At 46.3% G+C, this 15,525-nt stretch overlaps 1 protein-coding gene across 1 annotated transcript in view; it reads left to right on the plus strand.

Moving 5' to 3' along the window:
- Nucleotides 1-15,287, plus strand: part of RNASET2 (ribonuclease T2) — a 28,761-nt gene extending 13,474 nt beyond the window's left edge. The window contains exons 5-9 of the mRNA XM_011934952.1: nucleotides 1,930-2,000; nucleotides 5,982-6,095; nucleotides 10,899-10,944; nucleotides 14,082-14,156; nucleotides 15,000-15,287. Of these exons, the coding sequence (XP_011790342.1) occupies nucleotides 1,930-2,000; nucleotides 5,982-6,095; nucleotides 10,899-10,944; nucleotides 14,082-14,156; nucleotides 15,000-15,203 (510 nt within the window). The 3' untranslated portion in view covers nucleotides 15,204-15,287. The remainder of the gene's footprint in view (nucleotides 1-1,929; nucleotides 2,001-5,981; nucleotides 6,096-10,898; nucleotides 10,945-14,081; nucleotides 14,157-14,999) is intronic.
- The last annotated feature ends 238 nt before the right edge of the window (nucleotides 15,288-15,525 follow it).

Raw genomic sequence — 15,525 nt, forward strand, 5'->3', positions numbered from 1 at the left:
GACAGGTGTGGGTGTGGGTGGGTGAGGGGGCAGGGCTGACAGGTGTGGGTGTGGGTGGGTGAGGGGGCAGGGCTGATAAGTGTGGACATGGGTAGGTGAGGGGGCAGGGCTGACAGATGTGGGTGGGCTAAGGGGACAGCGCTGACAGGTGTGGGCCTGATGGGCAGAGGGGGCAGTGCTGGTGGAGCCCCGTGATAACAACCAGGTGAAAAGGGGCATGTGTGCCTACAGCCGGGAAAGGCGGAAACCCAGGAGAGGAGAGATTGGTGCAGAGGCACCGTGGGACCGCACATCCCGGAGGCATCCAGGACAGGAAGGCTGAATCGCCTTTTGGGTGGAGGGCGGCGGGTCATGGGTCTGTGGGGGCCTGAGCCGCAGCTCCTCAGAGTAGTCCTGGCTTCCTCGTTGTGTAGTGGTAGATCCAACTTTGCATTGTCCCAGATGGAAGTAGCCCAGTTGGCACAGTCAGTCATATCGTGGCCTAGATCATCCCGAGGGCTGGTGGGGCTGAAGCCAGCATGGTGGGGCAGGAGAGGCTGGGTGGGGGGCTGCAGGGGGTCAGAGCTGTGCCCACACAGGCAGGGGCTGTGGGGTGGGGCCACATTACAAATGGGCTGAGGAAAGAACCCTCATATAGGTTGCTGGAAAACAGGAGAAAGGGAAGAAAAATGAAGTTATCCAAAGTTTGTTCAGCATCTTTTTACTGACTATTTTGGGTTTTTTTGGTGTAGAGGGTGTGTAGAAATTGAAAAGTAAACTCCAGTTCCGTTGAATTTAGCATGACCGGTGCAGTGTGGAGCCCAGGCTGCCCAGCTCACACAAGCTCTTCTCTGGGAAAAGAAGAGCTTGTCCTTTGTTTGTTTGTTTTAATTGATGGTTTCTTGTTTGTTTTTTAAGACGGAGTCACTCTGTCACCAGGCTGGAGTGCCCTGGCTCGATCTCGGCTCACTGCAACCTCTGCCTCTCTGGTTCAGGTGATTCTCCTGCCTCAGCCTCCCGAGTAGCTGGGATTACAGACATGTGCCACCATGCCCAGCTAATTTTTGTGTTTTTGGTAGAGACGGAGTTTCACCAGGTTGACCAGGAGGGTCTTGATCTGCTGACTTCCTGATCTGCCTGCATCAGCCTCCCAAAGTGCTGGGATTATAGGTGTGAACACGGCACCCGGCTGATGTTTTTAGAACAGTTTTAGGTTTACAGAAAAATTGGATGGAGATTACAGACAGTTCACTCCCTTCCCCCTCAAATCTCCCAATCATTAACATCTTCTATAGTGAGTTACATTTGTTACAATTAATGAACTGATACTGATACTTCATTATTAAATAAAGTTTAGCGTTAACATTAGGGTTTACTCCTGTGTTGTGCAGTTGTGTGGCTTTGGATAAATGCAGGAGAGCAAGTCCCACCCAGTGCGGTGCAGAGCAGCCCCTGGCCTCAGACTCCCTGAGCCATACCTCCCCTTCTTTCCTCCCCTTGAACCCCTAGCAACTGCACATCTCATTTCTGTCTCTTAAGACTCCCTTTTCCAAATGGTCACATCATCGGAATCGCACAGTATGGGGCCTCTGCAGATTGGCCTCTTTCACTAGCAATATGTGTTTACAGTTCCTCCAATGGCTTTTCATGGCTTGATAGTTCATTGGTTTTTGTTGCTGCAAATATTCCATTGTTTGGATGTACACCCTTCACCTATAAGGGCTTGTATTTTCGTGTGCAGTTTTATGATTACTCAAATTGCACTTGTAGATATATCTTAACAAACACTTTGTACAAAATAAGTATAGGGTTATTTTACTCACCCAAGTATTGTTAATTAGCAGAGCTCAATTCTTTGAATGTGTCAGTTTATCAAATTTATCTTCTGGGTTTGGAGTTTATTATTAAGATCCTACATAGACTTATTTATTTTTTTATTTTAATGCATAGGATCTTTTGCCAGAAATGAAGGCATACTGGCCTGATGTAATTCACTCGTTTCCCAATCGCAGCCGCTTCTGGTAAGTCCCAGCCTCTGATTGCTGTCTTGATTGCTGTCTGAGCGGGTGTGGGGAGCGTGATGAATCGCTCTAAGTGGAAACTGTGTGGGAAGCAAGATAACAGAATCTGTCTTATGGGGCTGAGCAGTTTGAACAACCTTTGATGAGATATGATTCTGTTATGACATTTTTGGTGCCTTTCTCCAATATATAAAAAAATGAAAGCAAGTGGAATTTACCTTATAAGCCTGTTTTCTAACCTATGTGATATTTATTACTTTGCTTGGAAACTTTTCTCAGCCAGTCACAATGGCTCATGCCTGTAATCCTGGCACTTTGGGAGGCTGAGGTGGGTGGATTGCTTGAGTCCAAGAGTTCGAGACCAGCCTGGTAACATGACAAAATGCCGTCTCTACCAAAAATTTTAAAAGTCAGCCAGATGTGGTATTGTGTGTCTGTGGTCCCAGGAGCTCAAGGTTGCAATGAGCTGTGATCAGCTGGGTGATAACCAGCCTGGGTGACGGGGGGGTGAGACCCTGTCTCAACAAAAAAAAAGAGAAAGATACAAATTTTCTCTTCTGAGGCTCAACAAAGTCAAATGCTTGCATATCTAAGAATTAGTCTATATCAGACAGGAGAGAATATTGCTTAAGGAAATTGTGCTCCTGTCTTGAAATACATTAAGAAAAAAGAGAACAGCCACAGTGGTTCACACCCATAATCCCAGCACTCTGGAAGGCCAAGGCAGGTGGATCACTTGAGGTCAGGAGTTCAAGACCAGCCTGGCCAACATGGCAAAACTCCATCTCTACTGAAAATACAAAATTTAGCTGGGCACAGTGGCGTACACTTGTAATCCCAGCTACTTGGGGGTCTGAGGCAAGAGAATCAATTGAACTCAGTAGGTGGAGGTTGCAGTGAGCCGAGATCACGCCACTGTACTCCAGCCCAGGTGACAGGGCAAGATTCCATCTCAAAAAAAAAGATGTCTTCTAAGATGATGATCTCATGCCTATGACTTAGGGAGGAGAGTAAGTGAGACCTCAGTCAGGGTGAGGTGCCTTTAAGTTCAGCCGAAGCTGAGCCTAGGACCTAAATGCCATGTTGAATTCAAGGTAGCTTTTAAAATCATGGCTTTTTTAATAACATGAAGGGAATTCCTTTAATTAACATTATGTTAACAGAAGGTAATTATTTTCTCTATCCCACTTCAATGTTGCAATTTATAATTCAGATTACAACCCATCAAATTTTAGGTAGAAAGGTTAACTTAGTAATATTTTTGTGTGTAATTTTCAGGAAAGTTATAAGTTAAGTTTAGAAGAAAGCTTTTTAAAACAAAATGAAATGGAAGTGATGTCCATCTTCCTGGTTCATCGCTGTGGCCGTGAAGTGGCTTAGGATTCACGGACCCTCACTCTGTGCATTGAATCACCCTTGAGTACAGAGAACCACTCTTAATGAAAATTCGGATGGTGAATGGTTCAGGTCTCAGTCACCTGTTCTGCACAGCCTGTGTTCTAGAAAATTATTTCAAAATAATGGCCATGATAAGTTGAAATGGAAGAAGATAGGAAAAAAAAATTGTATGTCACTTCACAGTGTACTTCAGATAATGAGTGTATGGTAACTGAGTTATATGAAAGAGAATTTTTCCAGTTGTTACAATGTTCCATGATAGAGTCTGTCAGACTAGCCAAATGGCTGAAAATAAATCAGCAAACATGCAAAGGCCTTCAGTGAGCTGGATCTTGAGCATTTAATCAAAACAGTGTGGGCAAAGTATGCATTTATTTTTGTGCTCTGATAAAGGCAAGATGACTTTCTTTAAATTTTCAAGTTGATAGTTGAATTACACACTTAAAAAAACTGATTATAAATGAAAAGGATAAATCTCACACACAAATTAATATTTATATTTTTGAGTGCTCCTAAATACAAAATATCAGGGAGGAGCTCCTGTCTGGGCTGTGTCACCCAGTCCTGTGCATATCACTCAGGTCACCTAACTCCATGGGGGTTGGCCTCTGGCTTCTCCACCTCTGCTCCCTGGGCAGAGGAAGGTGTCACAGCACTGCTGTGGAGTGTGTCTTTGGGCATAACCGGCCCCGAGGACTGGCTGCCTCTTGTGGCCGAGCGGGCCAGGTGACAGTGGGTGGGTGAGCCCGGGACATCCACTCCTGGCTGCGTCTACGCTTGATGGGTGAGTCAGGGTGTCTCTCACCATAGAGGGCAACACGCTGAGTCACTTCACGTTGGTGACTGACCATTTTGATGCTTAAAAATAAAAAAGGTCCAGTTCCAAATGACGTGTGAGTGAATGTCGTTGAGCTCCGTGAATATCAGTCTATTTCCAGCATCTGTTGAGTTAAGCTTGCTCCAAGAATAATGATGGCTGACATTTGCAGTTTATTGTGAGCAAGTAACTGTTTTCATTCGTGTGGAAGGGCTCGGCACACCTCATCTCACCTGCAGAATTACCCCTGTTTTGTAGCAACTAAGTCACCTGGAATTCAGGTTACATTTCAATTAGTTTAAAATAATCTCTTTTTTTCTACCCCATAGGATATAGGAAGTTATCAGGTAATTCGCTCTGGAAAGTCTTCTAGATGAAGATACTTACTCATCCACTTTTATCCTTCCTGTTTTCAACTTTTCATCGTTTTCTGCGACTTAAATCGATAGGAATTATTTAAAACCAGTATTTTGGATGAAGTTTGCCAATGAATTAATGCACATTTAGATTGTATTTTTAAGACTGCATATAAGTGATTGCATGAATGTTATTTATTAAAACATCAGAATTCATCACTAATAAAGCTGAGGAAATCTGATTCCCATTTAGTCTTTTCATGCTAATGATGATAAACATCTGAATGACACGCCGGTCATTCTGAAGGTGGCTGTCAGTCTCGTCAGCAGTTGATTGGATGGCAGCCCAGTGCAGTGGGAAGGGCGCTGACCTTGGGCTTGAGAGGGGCCTTCGGCAAGTCCCCTGGCCCTGCTGGGCTTCCGTTCCCTGTCTCTAAACTAGCAGTGATATTTTCGCCTTGCAGAGTTTTGAGAACCAAGTGAAGAACGTGAAAGATTTTTGTAAGCCTTTAATCTGCGGTAAAATATCAGGAATCATTATCAGGGACCACATGTTTCTGGAATACAAATTGCTGTCCATGTGCAGCCATTTAGTTATGGGCTGTTCAGTTGTTCGTATTGTCCTCTATGTAGAATGGATGCTTGAACTATAATTTGTAGAAGCTGACATGGAAAATGGGCCTGAGGTGTTTCCTGGTAATTAGCCATCCTGCCTTTCTGTGGCTGGTTGCTTAGAAATGACAGTTTGTGCCACTCTGCGAAATTCCCTGGCTGCGCAGCACCCACTCACTGCAGGAGACCACACGTTGCTTTGTGAATCAGTGGGGGGTTAGGGCAGCATCGTGTTCTTTTTTCTCAGCTTTGATTTGTTGTTAATTGAGCAAGCTGTAATTGTAGACGTGAACTGAAACTGATTATTTCATCGTGGGGGATTGAAATAATTGCCTGTGTTGCCTATAAGGAATTGTATCCTTCCTACTTTGTAAAAGAAATGACATGCCTACTGCACGGGAATAGTCTGTGCTAAGACAAAACATGCTTGAGCATTTTTATTAGGAATCAGTTTCATTACCTTTTTTTTTTTTTTTTGAGACGGAATTTCTCTCTTGCCCAGGCTATAGTGCAATGGCATGATCTCGGCTCACTGCAACCTCTGCCTCCCCGGTTCAAGTGAATCTCCTCAGCCTCCTGAGTAGCTGGGATTTCAGGCACCTGCCACCCCACTCAGCTCATTTTTTTGTATTTTTAGTAGAGATGGGTTTCACCATGTTGGTCAGGCTGGTCTCAAACTCCTGATCTCAGGTGATCCACCCCCTTCAGCCTCCCAAAGTGTTGGATTTACAGGTCTGAGCCATTGCGCCCAGCCTGTTTCATTACTTTTAAGTGGAGATTTTTTTCTAATCCTCACAGGAAGCATGAGTGGGAAAAGCATGGGACCTGTGCCGCCCAGGTGGACGCACTCAACTCCCAGAAGAAATACTTTGGCAGAAGCCTGAAACTCTACAGGGAGCTGGACCTCAACAGGTGGGTGCGCCCTTCCCCCTGCTGCACTTCCCAGTGGGGATCCCTGCTGTCTCCCAAGCCTGACGGCTGGATCCAGGGGAGTGAGTGTAGACCACGCTGCCCTCCAGCAGCTTCTGCATGTGCACTGTTTGGCCAGTGGAATCATTCCTGAGGAATGTTGTGTGCCTACCAAGCCTTTCCGGATCATTCTACATCACGATCACACAGAGTGGGTGCAGAGTATTGGGATGCCTGTCTGGGCACCATCTCATCAGAGTCGGCCGTAGGGAAAATGAGAACTCCAACCAGCGCGTGCCTTTCTCAGCCATGGTCCTGATAAAGGATAGTGCATTAACAGGTCGTTTCCTTTTTCTTAGAAAGATGGAACCTCAGGAAGTCTGTGGGTCTTTGTCACAGAGCTCCTGGAACAAGCAGGCAGGAAAGAGATGTTGGCCAGGGTTATTTAAGCCCCAGAAATGACCCAAACCTGCCTGAATCGTCCCTCTCACCTCAGTTCTTGAGAAGGGGAATATGTTGTCACCACTTGAACCAGTGAACTTGTAAAACAAAGTGCCTCCCGAGGGCCACGCCCAGCCCACTCACTGTCCAAATCTGGTCGCTAGAGAACCAGGGTGTGCCCTTACCTCTCTGTCTGGACATTTCAGGGTGTCAGTGTCTTAGCTGCTCTCACTGACCTTCATCGTAAGAGGTCATAATAAACCAGTGAAGTCATTGTAAAAAACATGACAGGCGATTGCACAGCCTCTGCGTTGCTGCTTTTGCAATTTACGCAGCTTGTTTTAGAGCAATTCTCCTTCAAATCAGAATAATACCAGGAGCCTTTGCTAATCAGCTGTATTTAACGTTTCTGAATTAAATCTGCTTAAAAGATGAATAAACCTCCATTGCTTATCTAGACATGTGCTTTGCCTCCTCAATGCACAAAATTGTCTCACACAGATGGTCTCCTGTGTCATCTGATGAAACGCGGTCTAACAGCTGCGACTTGGGTGGGCTAGAGCTCAGGCGCGGATAGAAGAGGGGCTTGGCACGGTTAGCGGGGACCAAGATTACAGCAAAGAATGCCCTGTGAATAAGCTTTTTAAAAAATCCCCTCCCAGAGCTCACGGCTTTAGGTGGGCCTTTTCATCCTGGTTCTGACACTAACTAGTTGTACAGTTTGTGTATCTGACCTCTAGATCTTCTTTCCATGCTGTAAAATAAATGGATAGGTTGCCAACAACCCTGAAGTCTCTTCTAGCTCTTAAAATCTGCACTACCAAGTACATACGTTAAGAAACGTACACAGACCTATACACTTTGATTTGTATATAGTTTGTGTATATAATTTGCTCTATATAATTTAATGTTAGGTTTTTAATAGAGGAAGCATTGCTTTCTTGCAGTAAGAACAATATTTTAGGAAACATTTTCTCACCCAAAAAATGTAGCTAAATAGCTGTTCAAAAGTCACTGTGGGCCGAGTGTGGTGGCTCATGCATATAATCCCAGCACTTTGGGAGGCTGAGGTGAGTAGATCACCTGAGGTCAGGAGTTCAAAACCAGCTTGGCCAACATGGTGAAATCCCATCTCTACTGAAAATACAAAAATTAGCCGGGTGTGGTGGTGCATGCCTGTAATCCCAGCTACTCGGGAGGCTGAAGCAGGAGAATGGCTTGAACCCAGGAGGCATAGGTTGCGGTGAGCTGAGATCATGCTATTGCACTACAGCCTATGCAAACAAGAGTAAAACTGTCTCAAAACAAAACAAAAAAAACGTCATTAGGACGATTAACCAAGAGAGTGTCTTAGGTAGCTCCTGGAGCACAGGAGACTTACAATTAAAAAGAAAGTCTGTCATTGCTGAAAGATTGGAGGGGTAGGAACCACTTTGGAGATAATAAGAAAGATGCCTTCTGTTTCAAAATATGGGTCTTACGGTCCTGAGCCTGCCACAGAGTGCTAGTGTTTTCCAGGCTGACTCCATAAACCAGTTCATTTAATCAAACAGAGAAAGGAGGATAAATGGATACTGCCAAAAATTTGAAAATCAGTTTTCTAAATAATTCATCTCTGTATCCAACAAATAGCTTATTAAGTGGCTCCTACTTATACTTGTTGAAACTCAGTAGCTTTCCTGCTGTGGTTTGGATGTGGTCGGTTTATCCCCACCAAATCTCATGTTGATCACCGGTGTGGAGGTGGGAGGTGTCTGAGTTGTGGGGAAGGATCCCTCATGAATAGATTAATGCCCTCTTGCAGGGGTGAGCGAGTTCCCACTCAGTTCCCCAGAGAGCTGGTTGTTAACAGGAGCCTGGCACCACCCCCACCCCCTGGCTTCCTCTCTGGCCATGTGATCTCTGTACACACCAGCTCCTCTTTGCCTTCTGCCATGAGCGGAAGCTTCCTGAGGCCCTTGTCAGAAGCAGAATCTGGTTCCATGCTTCTTGGACAGCCTGCAGTCCTGTGAGCCAAATAAACCTCTTTTTTAAATAAATTACCAAGCCTCAGGTGTTCCTGTATAGCAACACTGGACAGACTAAGACATACACACACACACACACACACACACGCACACACACATGCAAGACATGTGCAAAACTCTTAAGTCCTGGAGTCCCTGTGGGGGTTCAGCAGGGCCCAGTGCTGTCCCGCTGTTGCTGTAGATGGGGATGGTGGGTCCTGTATTCATTCATTCATTCATTCATTCATTCATTCAGTAAATGTTCACTGAGGGCCTGCAAGGGCAAAGCACTACTGAGAGTATGTTTGCTAGAACCTATAAAGAACAATTATAGGAAATTTATATTCTTAGTTTCTGCAAGGGAAATCTATAATTCTTAGTGCCTTAATTTTAATCTAAAAATAAAATTAAGAAGTCAAAATTTAAGACCCCTCATTTTTCCTCATAAACTGGTATCACAAATTGTATTTTTCTCATAGGTTGACTTTTCAAATTATCATAAACTGTAACAGGCCGGGCACGGTGGCTCATGCCTGTAATCCCAACACTTTGGGAGGCCAAGGCGGGTGGATCACGAGGTCAGGAGTTCATGACCAGCCTGGCCAACATGGTGAAACCCCATCTCTGCTAGAAATACAAAAATTAGCTGGGCATGGTGGTGCACGTAATCCTAGCTATTCAGGAGGCTGAGGCAGGAGAATCTCTTGAAACCAGGAGGCAGAGGTTGCAGTGAGCCGAGATCACACCACTGCAGTCCAGCCTGGGCCACAGAGCAAGACTCTGTGTCAAAAAAAAATAAAATACAATACAAAACTGTAGCATTTTTTTCTTCACTTCATAATATGAAGGCAACAAACCTGAAAAACCATAAATCACCTTGAAGCAAAGTTCTCAGGGTTCCCATAGACTCAGATGAGCTGATGGCATGTCCTAGAGTACCCACAGATAAAGACCTGGGATGAGTGCCAAGCTCATCTCACCTCAGCAGAAAGCATGATGCTGGGCTAGGTGCTGCATTTCCCCACATCTTTCTCTCTTTGCCTTATTCCGTCGATCACCCAAGTCAGGAGCATGGTACCCAATAGACATGTAACACAAGCCACAGATGTCATTTAAAATGTTCTAGAAGCGTCATTAAAAGGAGCAAAAAGAAACAGGTTAAATTAATTTCAAAAATATTTTATTAAACTCAATATATCAAAAATAGGATCATTGAAACTTAGGATAAATATTAAAAAATTCATGAGCTAGTTTACATTGTTTTTTTTTTTGCTGCAAAGTCTGAAACCTGTTACCTCATACAACACCAACAGCTAGGGTATGCGAGGTCCTGTGGGTTTGGGCCATGTCTGGTGCTGAAAGGACCCTGGCCCAGCATCTCAGTCCTTGTTCCAGGAACTCTGTGGCCAAGACAGTCTGACAATCAGTTAGTGCACACAGAGGCTGTCAAAGTCTTTGTGTCCACTCTGTGATCATGATCTAGAATTTTCTACAAAGGCTTGAATATGGGGAACTAGGATATTCTTCTGGAATGATTCAGAATTTTTACAGTGTACCTTTATAATTTAATACGTGAATTCTGTATATGGTAGTTTGGTAGGATTCTGTGTAGCAGTGCTTTAGGAGGCGATTGAAAGCTATAGGGACTTAACATATGGTTGTATATTGCTTAGTGATAGGGTATAAAATTGTCATTATGTGAATATCTTGGAGTGCACTTACTTAGCTGATACAGCCCACGACACACCTATGCTTTGTGGTATAGCCTGTTGCTGTGAGGCTACAAATCTGTACAGCGTGTGACTGTACCGAGTACTGTAGGCACCTATATGTAACACAGTGGTAAGGATTTGTGTATCTAAACATATCTCAGCACAGAAAAGGCACAGTAGAAATATGATCATATGGGACCACCCTCATACTTGCAGGCCTTCACTGACTGAATGTCGAAATGTGGTGCATGACTGTGTTCAAAGATTTGACCAAATGCAGTTTACCAGGATAAGCCTGGAATCCAATTTCATTTGCTATCTTTTAAGCAGGTGTGGCCAATGGGTGGTGCTCTGTGTGCCACCTCCAGTTGGTGGTGGCCCCTGTGCTCCCATGCTCAGAAGGAGTCAGGAATCGGAAAGGGTGTCTGGAGCAGTTAGTGTGTGTGCTGATGAGGAGTGGGAAGGCAGGGACTGGGAACCATAGATTTGCTGTCCATGTTGACACATTTGTTGCATAAAGTCATAGAAAAAAAGCACTTTCCTTTAACAGTGTCTTAATTTTTGCCATGAAATGTGATATCTGAAGAGAACAAGGAAGGAAAATGGACCTTCATTATACAGCTAACTTTTTTAAATTTAAATTTTAGTGTGCTCCTAAAATTGGGGATAAAACCATCCATCAATTACTACCAAGTAAGTCTTGCTTTTGCTTTTTTTCTCCTGTGTATCTCCTGGGGACCTCCAGCAGGGCCATTTCAGCCTCTGAGTCAGTGGACTGTAAAGTGACCCAATGCAAACCCCCTTCCTACTTAACCGTTATCATGTAAACAGATGTTATTTGCATTTTATTTTCCTGTGCATGTTGCGTAGGAACTGAAGGCAAGACCAGTGATTTGGAAGCACAGGTTCACGGCTCCTTTTGTGAGAAGCGTGTGCTCCAGGGTCTGGCAGAGCAGGTGGAATCTGCAGTTTGAAGAGTCACATTCACTTTTGTAACATAGTCTTATGTTTGTGCTTTGTTTTCATGATGAAATTGTGATTTGTTTTATGATTTAAAAAAAAAAACTAACGACATTTAAGCATGACAAGATGTTATTAGCTGGTAAGCATATACAAAAAGTTGTTTTTGGCTGGGCGTGGTGGCTCAAGCCTGTAATCCCAGCACTTTGGGAGGCCGAGACGGGTGGATCATGAGGTCAGGAGATCGAGACCATCCTGAGCTACATGGTGAAACCCCGTCTGTACTAAAAATAATACAAAAAACTAGCCGGGCGAGGTGGCGGGCGCCTGTAGTCCCAGCTACTCGGGAGGCTGAGGCAGGAGAATGGCGTAAATCTGGGAGGCAGAGCTTGCAGTGAGCCGAGATCGCGCCACTGCACTCCAGCCTGGGCGACAGAGCTAGACTCCGTCTCCAAAAAAAAAAAAAAAAAAAAAAAAAAAAAGTTGTTTTTGACCAGGTGTGGTGTAAATCCCAGGACCTTGGGAGGCTGAGGCTGGAGGATTGCTTGCGGCTAGAAGTTCGAGACCAGCCTGGGCAACAGAATGAGACCTCTACAAAGAAGTAAAAGCAACTGAGCATGATAGTATGTGTCTGTGGTCTCAGCTATTCAGGAGGCTGAGGTCAGAGGATTGCTTGAGCCCAGGAATTTGAGGCTGCAGTGAGCCATGGTCGCCCCACTGCACTCCAGTCTGGGTGACAGCCAGATCACGTCTCTTAAAAGGAAAGAGAAAGTAGTTGTTTTCAACTCTGGGTTGCCTGTTTTTGTAAACAAAATGGTAATCCTCTATTACCGGGGGATGCTTGTGCTCCCACGATGTAGCTGCCGTAGACACCGATGTGTCAGCCACGAAGCCCGGGATATGTACGATGTGGACCTTTACGGAAAGTGTTTGCAGACTCTTGCCTTAGAGAAATGTATCAAATTCTTTGAGATAGTTTTTGTATTTTATCACGTGTTGTAGATTTAGAAAAAGGCTGAAAGTCACTGATTTTAGCAGTTCTGGGGTGATGGCTGTATGTTGAACAATTATTTCGGTGCCTTGACAGTTTGAGAAATAAATTGGCAACAGTGCCTTTGCCCTCAGTGGTGTCTGCTTACCTGTGCAGCCACTTTTCCACCTGTGCGGCCACTTTTCCACCTGTGCGGCCACTTCTCCACCTGTGCGGCCACTTCTCCACCTGTGCGGCCACTTCTCCACCTGTGCGGCCACTTCTCCAGGGTGTGGGGAGCAGTGGACTTGAGGAAGGCGTCTGCCAGCCCTTTCCAGACTCCCCCACAACCCCAACCCCGGGAAGCCATAAGATGATTACCTGCAGGGCCCTCACAGTCCTCACCTGGACTCGTGTGCGAATAGATGAGGGGAATGTGCCTGCCATGTTTGCCCAGAATTTGGTGTCCAGGGAACTGATTCCAGTGGTGGTAAAAGCCACAGCGACCACACTTTTGCTGAGCTGCTTTCAGGTGCTAATGGCGTTTGATTGGGCATCAGAAACAGCACGTTGGATACTCAGAGTTCTGTCCTTTGAAAAGAGTTTGATTTATCGTCAGGAGAGACTTTCTGCTTTTGCATCCAGCATCCAGCCACTTGTCCACTCATCTGTTTTATGGGAAAATCAGGGCTGTGGGAGAACCCAGGAGAGTTGCTGACCCAGACATTTCCTGGGAAATATGTTGCTGAGATGGAGGCCTGCAGCCTGCCCAGGCCCTGGGGGGAGTGGCTCAGTGGAGCAGAACTGGGGGCTGGAAGACATGAGACCAGTTGCCACTTGAGGGGGATCAGGGGGAGAGCAGGAAGTTTGGGAAGAGGCCAGGTGGGAGCCACAGACATGAGTACCTCATCCTCCAGCAGCACTGAGCTCTGAGTAGGCTGGGGTGTTTGCTTGTTGCTGTGGTTGCCTGGTGCTGGGGAGAGACTAGGGACAGAGACCCTCTAAGTAGGCCACATGGTGGGGGAATCTTGGCCCATGGCCATGCAGCTGGAGAAGAAGCGATAGTGTGAAGGAGGCCAAGGAGTTGGGGCGGGAATGGCAGCCAGTAACCAGGCGGTCAGTGGAGCAGGTGCTCAGGAGGCCACAGGAGAGCTTCCTGGAAGGAGTGGACAGTGTCTGGGCAGACAGGCAGGCAAGGGGCAAAAGGCATCTGCTGGAGCTGATGACCCCAGCTCGGTGCCCCCCAAAGCCAGAGCACGAGGCTTAGAGGATGCAGGTGTCCTCCTAGGAGGTTTGACTCAGAAGGCACGAGGCCGAAGCGGGGCGGGGAGGATTCCCTCAGTAGAGCGGGAAGGAGGCCCCTCGTCCGAGAGGAGGTTGGAGCACACGGGGGTCTAGGTTTGCAGTGTTAGGACCGGTACCCAAGGGCTCCCAGGGCCTGCCTTCTGTGAAGGAGAATGTGTCCGCCGTGGGAAGGGTCGGGAGAGAGGGAGACTTCAGAGTGGGCAGGGCTGAGAAAGTTTTGTGGGCCGTGAAAGGTGGAGTAGGAGTTGGTGGATGAGGGTGGCTGTGGCAGGTGGGATTTCAGGTGAGACGGTTTGGGAGGGAGGGTGGGGCCCGGAAAGACACTGGGAGGAGGAGAGCTCCGCTCTCCAGAGAAACAGGAGTAGAGAGAAAACAGCCGCGGCGAGCAGCCTGTGGTCTGGGGATGAAGCCCAGGATGACAGCATCCTCTGCTTTGCTGGTGGCGATGGGGCTTCATTCTCACACCTGTGCTGGGTTCTGTCCCTGCCAGCCAGGGGACAGCAGGACCCTACCACTGGTGCACTTGGGATAGCCCAGAACTGTCAGATCTTTTCTGTTGAAGTTTAATTTCTAATACACTTGTATTGAATATCAGGTTGCAGATTTTAAAGATGCCCTCGCCAGAGTATATGGAGTGATACCCAAAATCCAGTGCCTTCCGCCAAGCCAGGTTAGACAGTTATGTTTCATCTTCCTTTTTTTCTTAAGACAGGTTCTAGTTTCCTGATGGCTTTGTCTTCACCATACAGTTCCCATGGGCAGACTTGTATTTGTGCATTTGTGTCTGTATATGTGGGCATGTGCTGTGTGTGTGCGTGTGTACATGCATGTGTACCTGTGTTGTGTGCACCTGTGTGTGTGTACATGCATGTGGGCATGTGCTGTGTGTGTGCATGGTCCTGTGCATCTGTGCGCATGTGCTGTGTGTGTATGTGTGCACATACGGGCATGTTCTGCATGTGTGCACAGGCCTGCGCATCTGTGTATGTGGGTGTGCATGTATGTCTGTGGGAGCATGTGCTGTGTGTGAGCAGGCATGGTTCCTTGACAGCATGCGAGGACAGGGTTGTCTTCTTGCTTATCTTTACCAAGAATATACCTGTTCTTTTAGCAATAGGGTACTGTTGCCCTTTTGGCCTACAAAAGCCATTTTTTTCTCCTTATATCTTAATAGGTATGTTGAGTGCTGTTGTATCTGTATCTTTGTTAATTTTCTCTAAGATAAAAGCAGAGGCTTTTCACCAGGGCTGCCAGGCTGGCCTCTGATGGTGACCAGGAGATCCAAGCCCCAAGCCCAGCTCCACTGCCCACAGGCGAGTCGCCTAGAGCCACCCGTTCCAATTTAGTGCATGTCAGCCTTCTGCTAAATGAAGGGGTCTGTTCTTGGAAACTCGAACCTGTGGTGTGGAGCCTCTCCTTTTGTTATCTTCAAGTTCTGAAAGTTCATGATCATAAGACCTTGATGATAATCCAAGATCTGAATTCTAAAGTGTCTTTCATCGTTTATTTTTAGGATGAAGAAGTACAGACAGTTGGTCAGATAGAACTGTGCCTCACTAAGCAAGACCAGCAGCTGCAAAACTGCACCGAGCCGGGGGAGCAGTCGTCCCCCAAGCAGGAAGCCTGGCTGGCAGATGGGGACGCCGAGAGCCGGGGTCTGAGGGTCTGTGAAGATGGCCCAGTCTTCTATCCCCCACCTAAAAAGATCAAGCATTGATGCCCATGTTTTGGAAATATTCTGTTTTAAAAAGCAAAAGAAATTCACAAGCTGCAGCTTTCTAAAAAACAACTCCAAAGTGAAGTTTCGTGTTTGCTTTTTCACAGCAAGCCTTTCTGTTTGCTTTGCTGTTTCCCTTCCATGCCTGTGAATTGGATGTTGTGGTCCGTGTAGAGTGAGCGTGTGCAGCGTACAAGGGGAGAGAGGAACTCTCCCACGCCTGAGTGGCTGTTTTGTCCTTTGGATAAAGTTCACAGATTGGTTTTTCTTCTCTATGAAGCTCTTCAGTGCCCTGGTCAATCAGGCAGGCATACTTGGAATT

This window comes from Colobus angolensis, unplaced genomic scaffold (genome assembly GCF_000951035.1).
Source record: "Colobus angolensis palliatus isolate OR3802 unplaced genomic scaffold, Cang.pa_1.0 Scaffold14, whole genome shotgun sequence".
NCBI lineage: Eukaryota > Metazoa > Chordata > Mammalia > Primates > Cercopithecidae > Colobus > Colobus angolensis.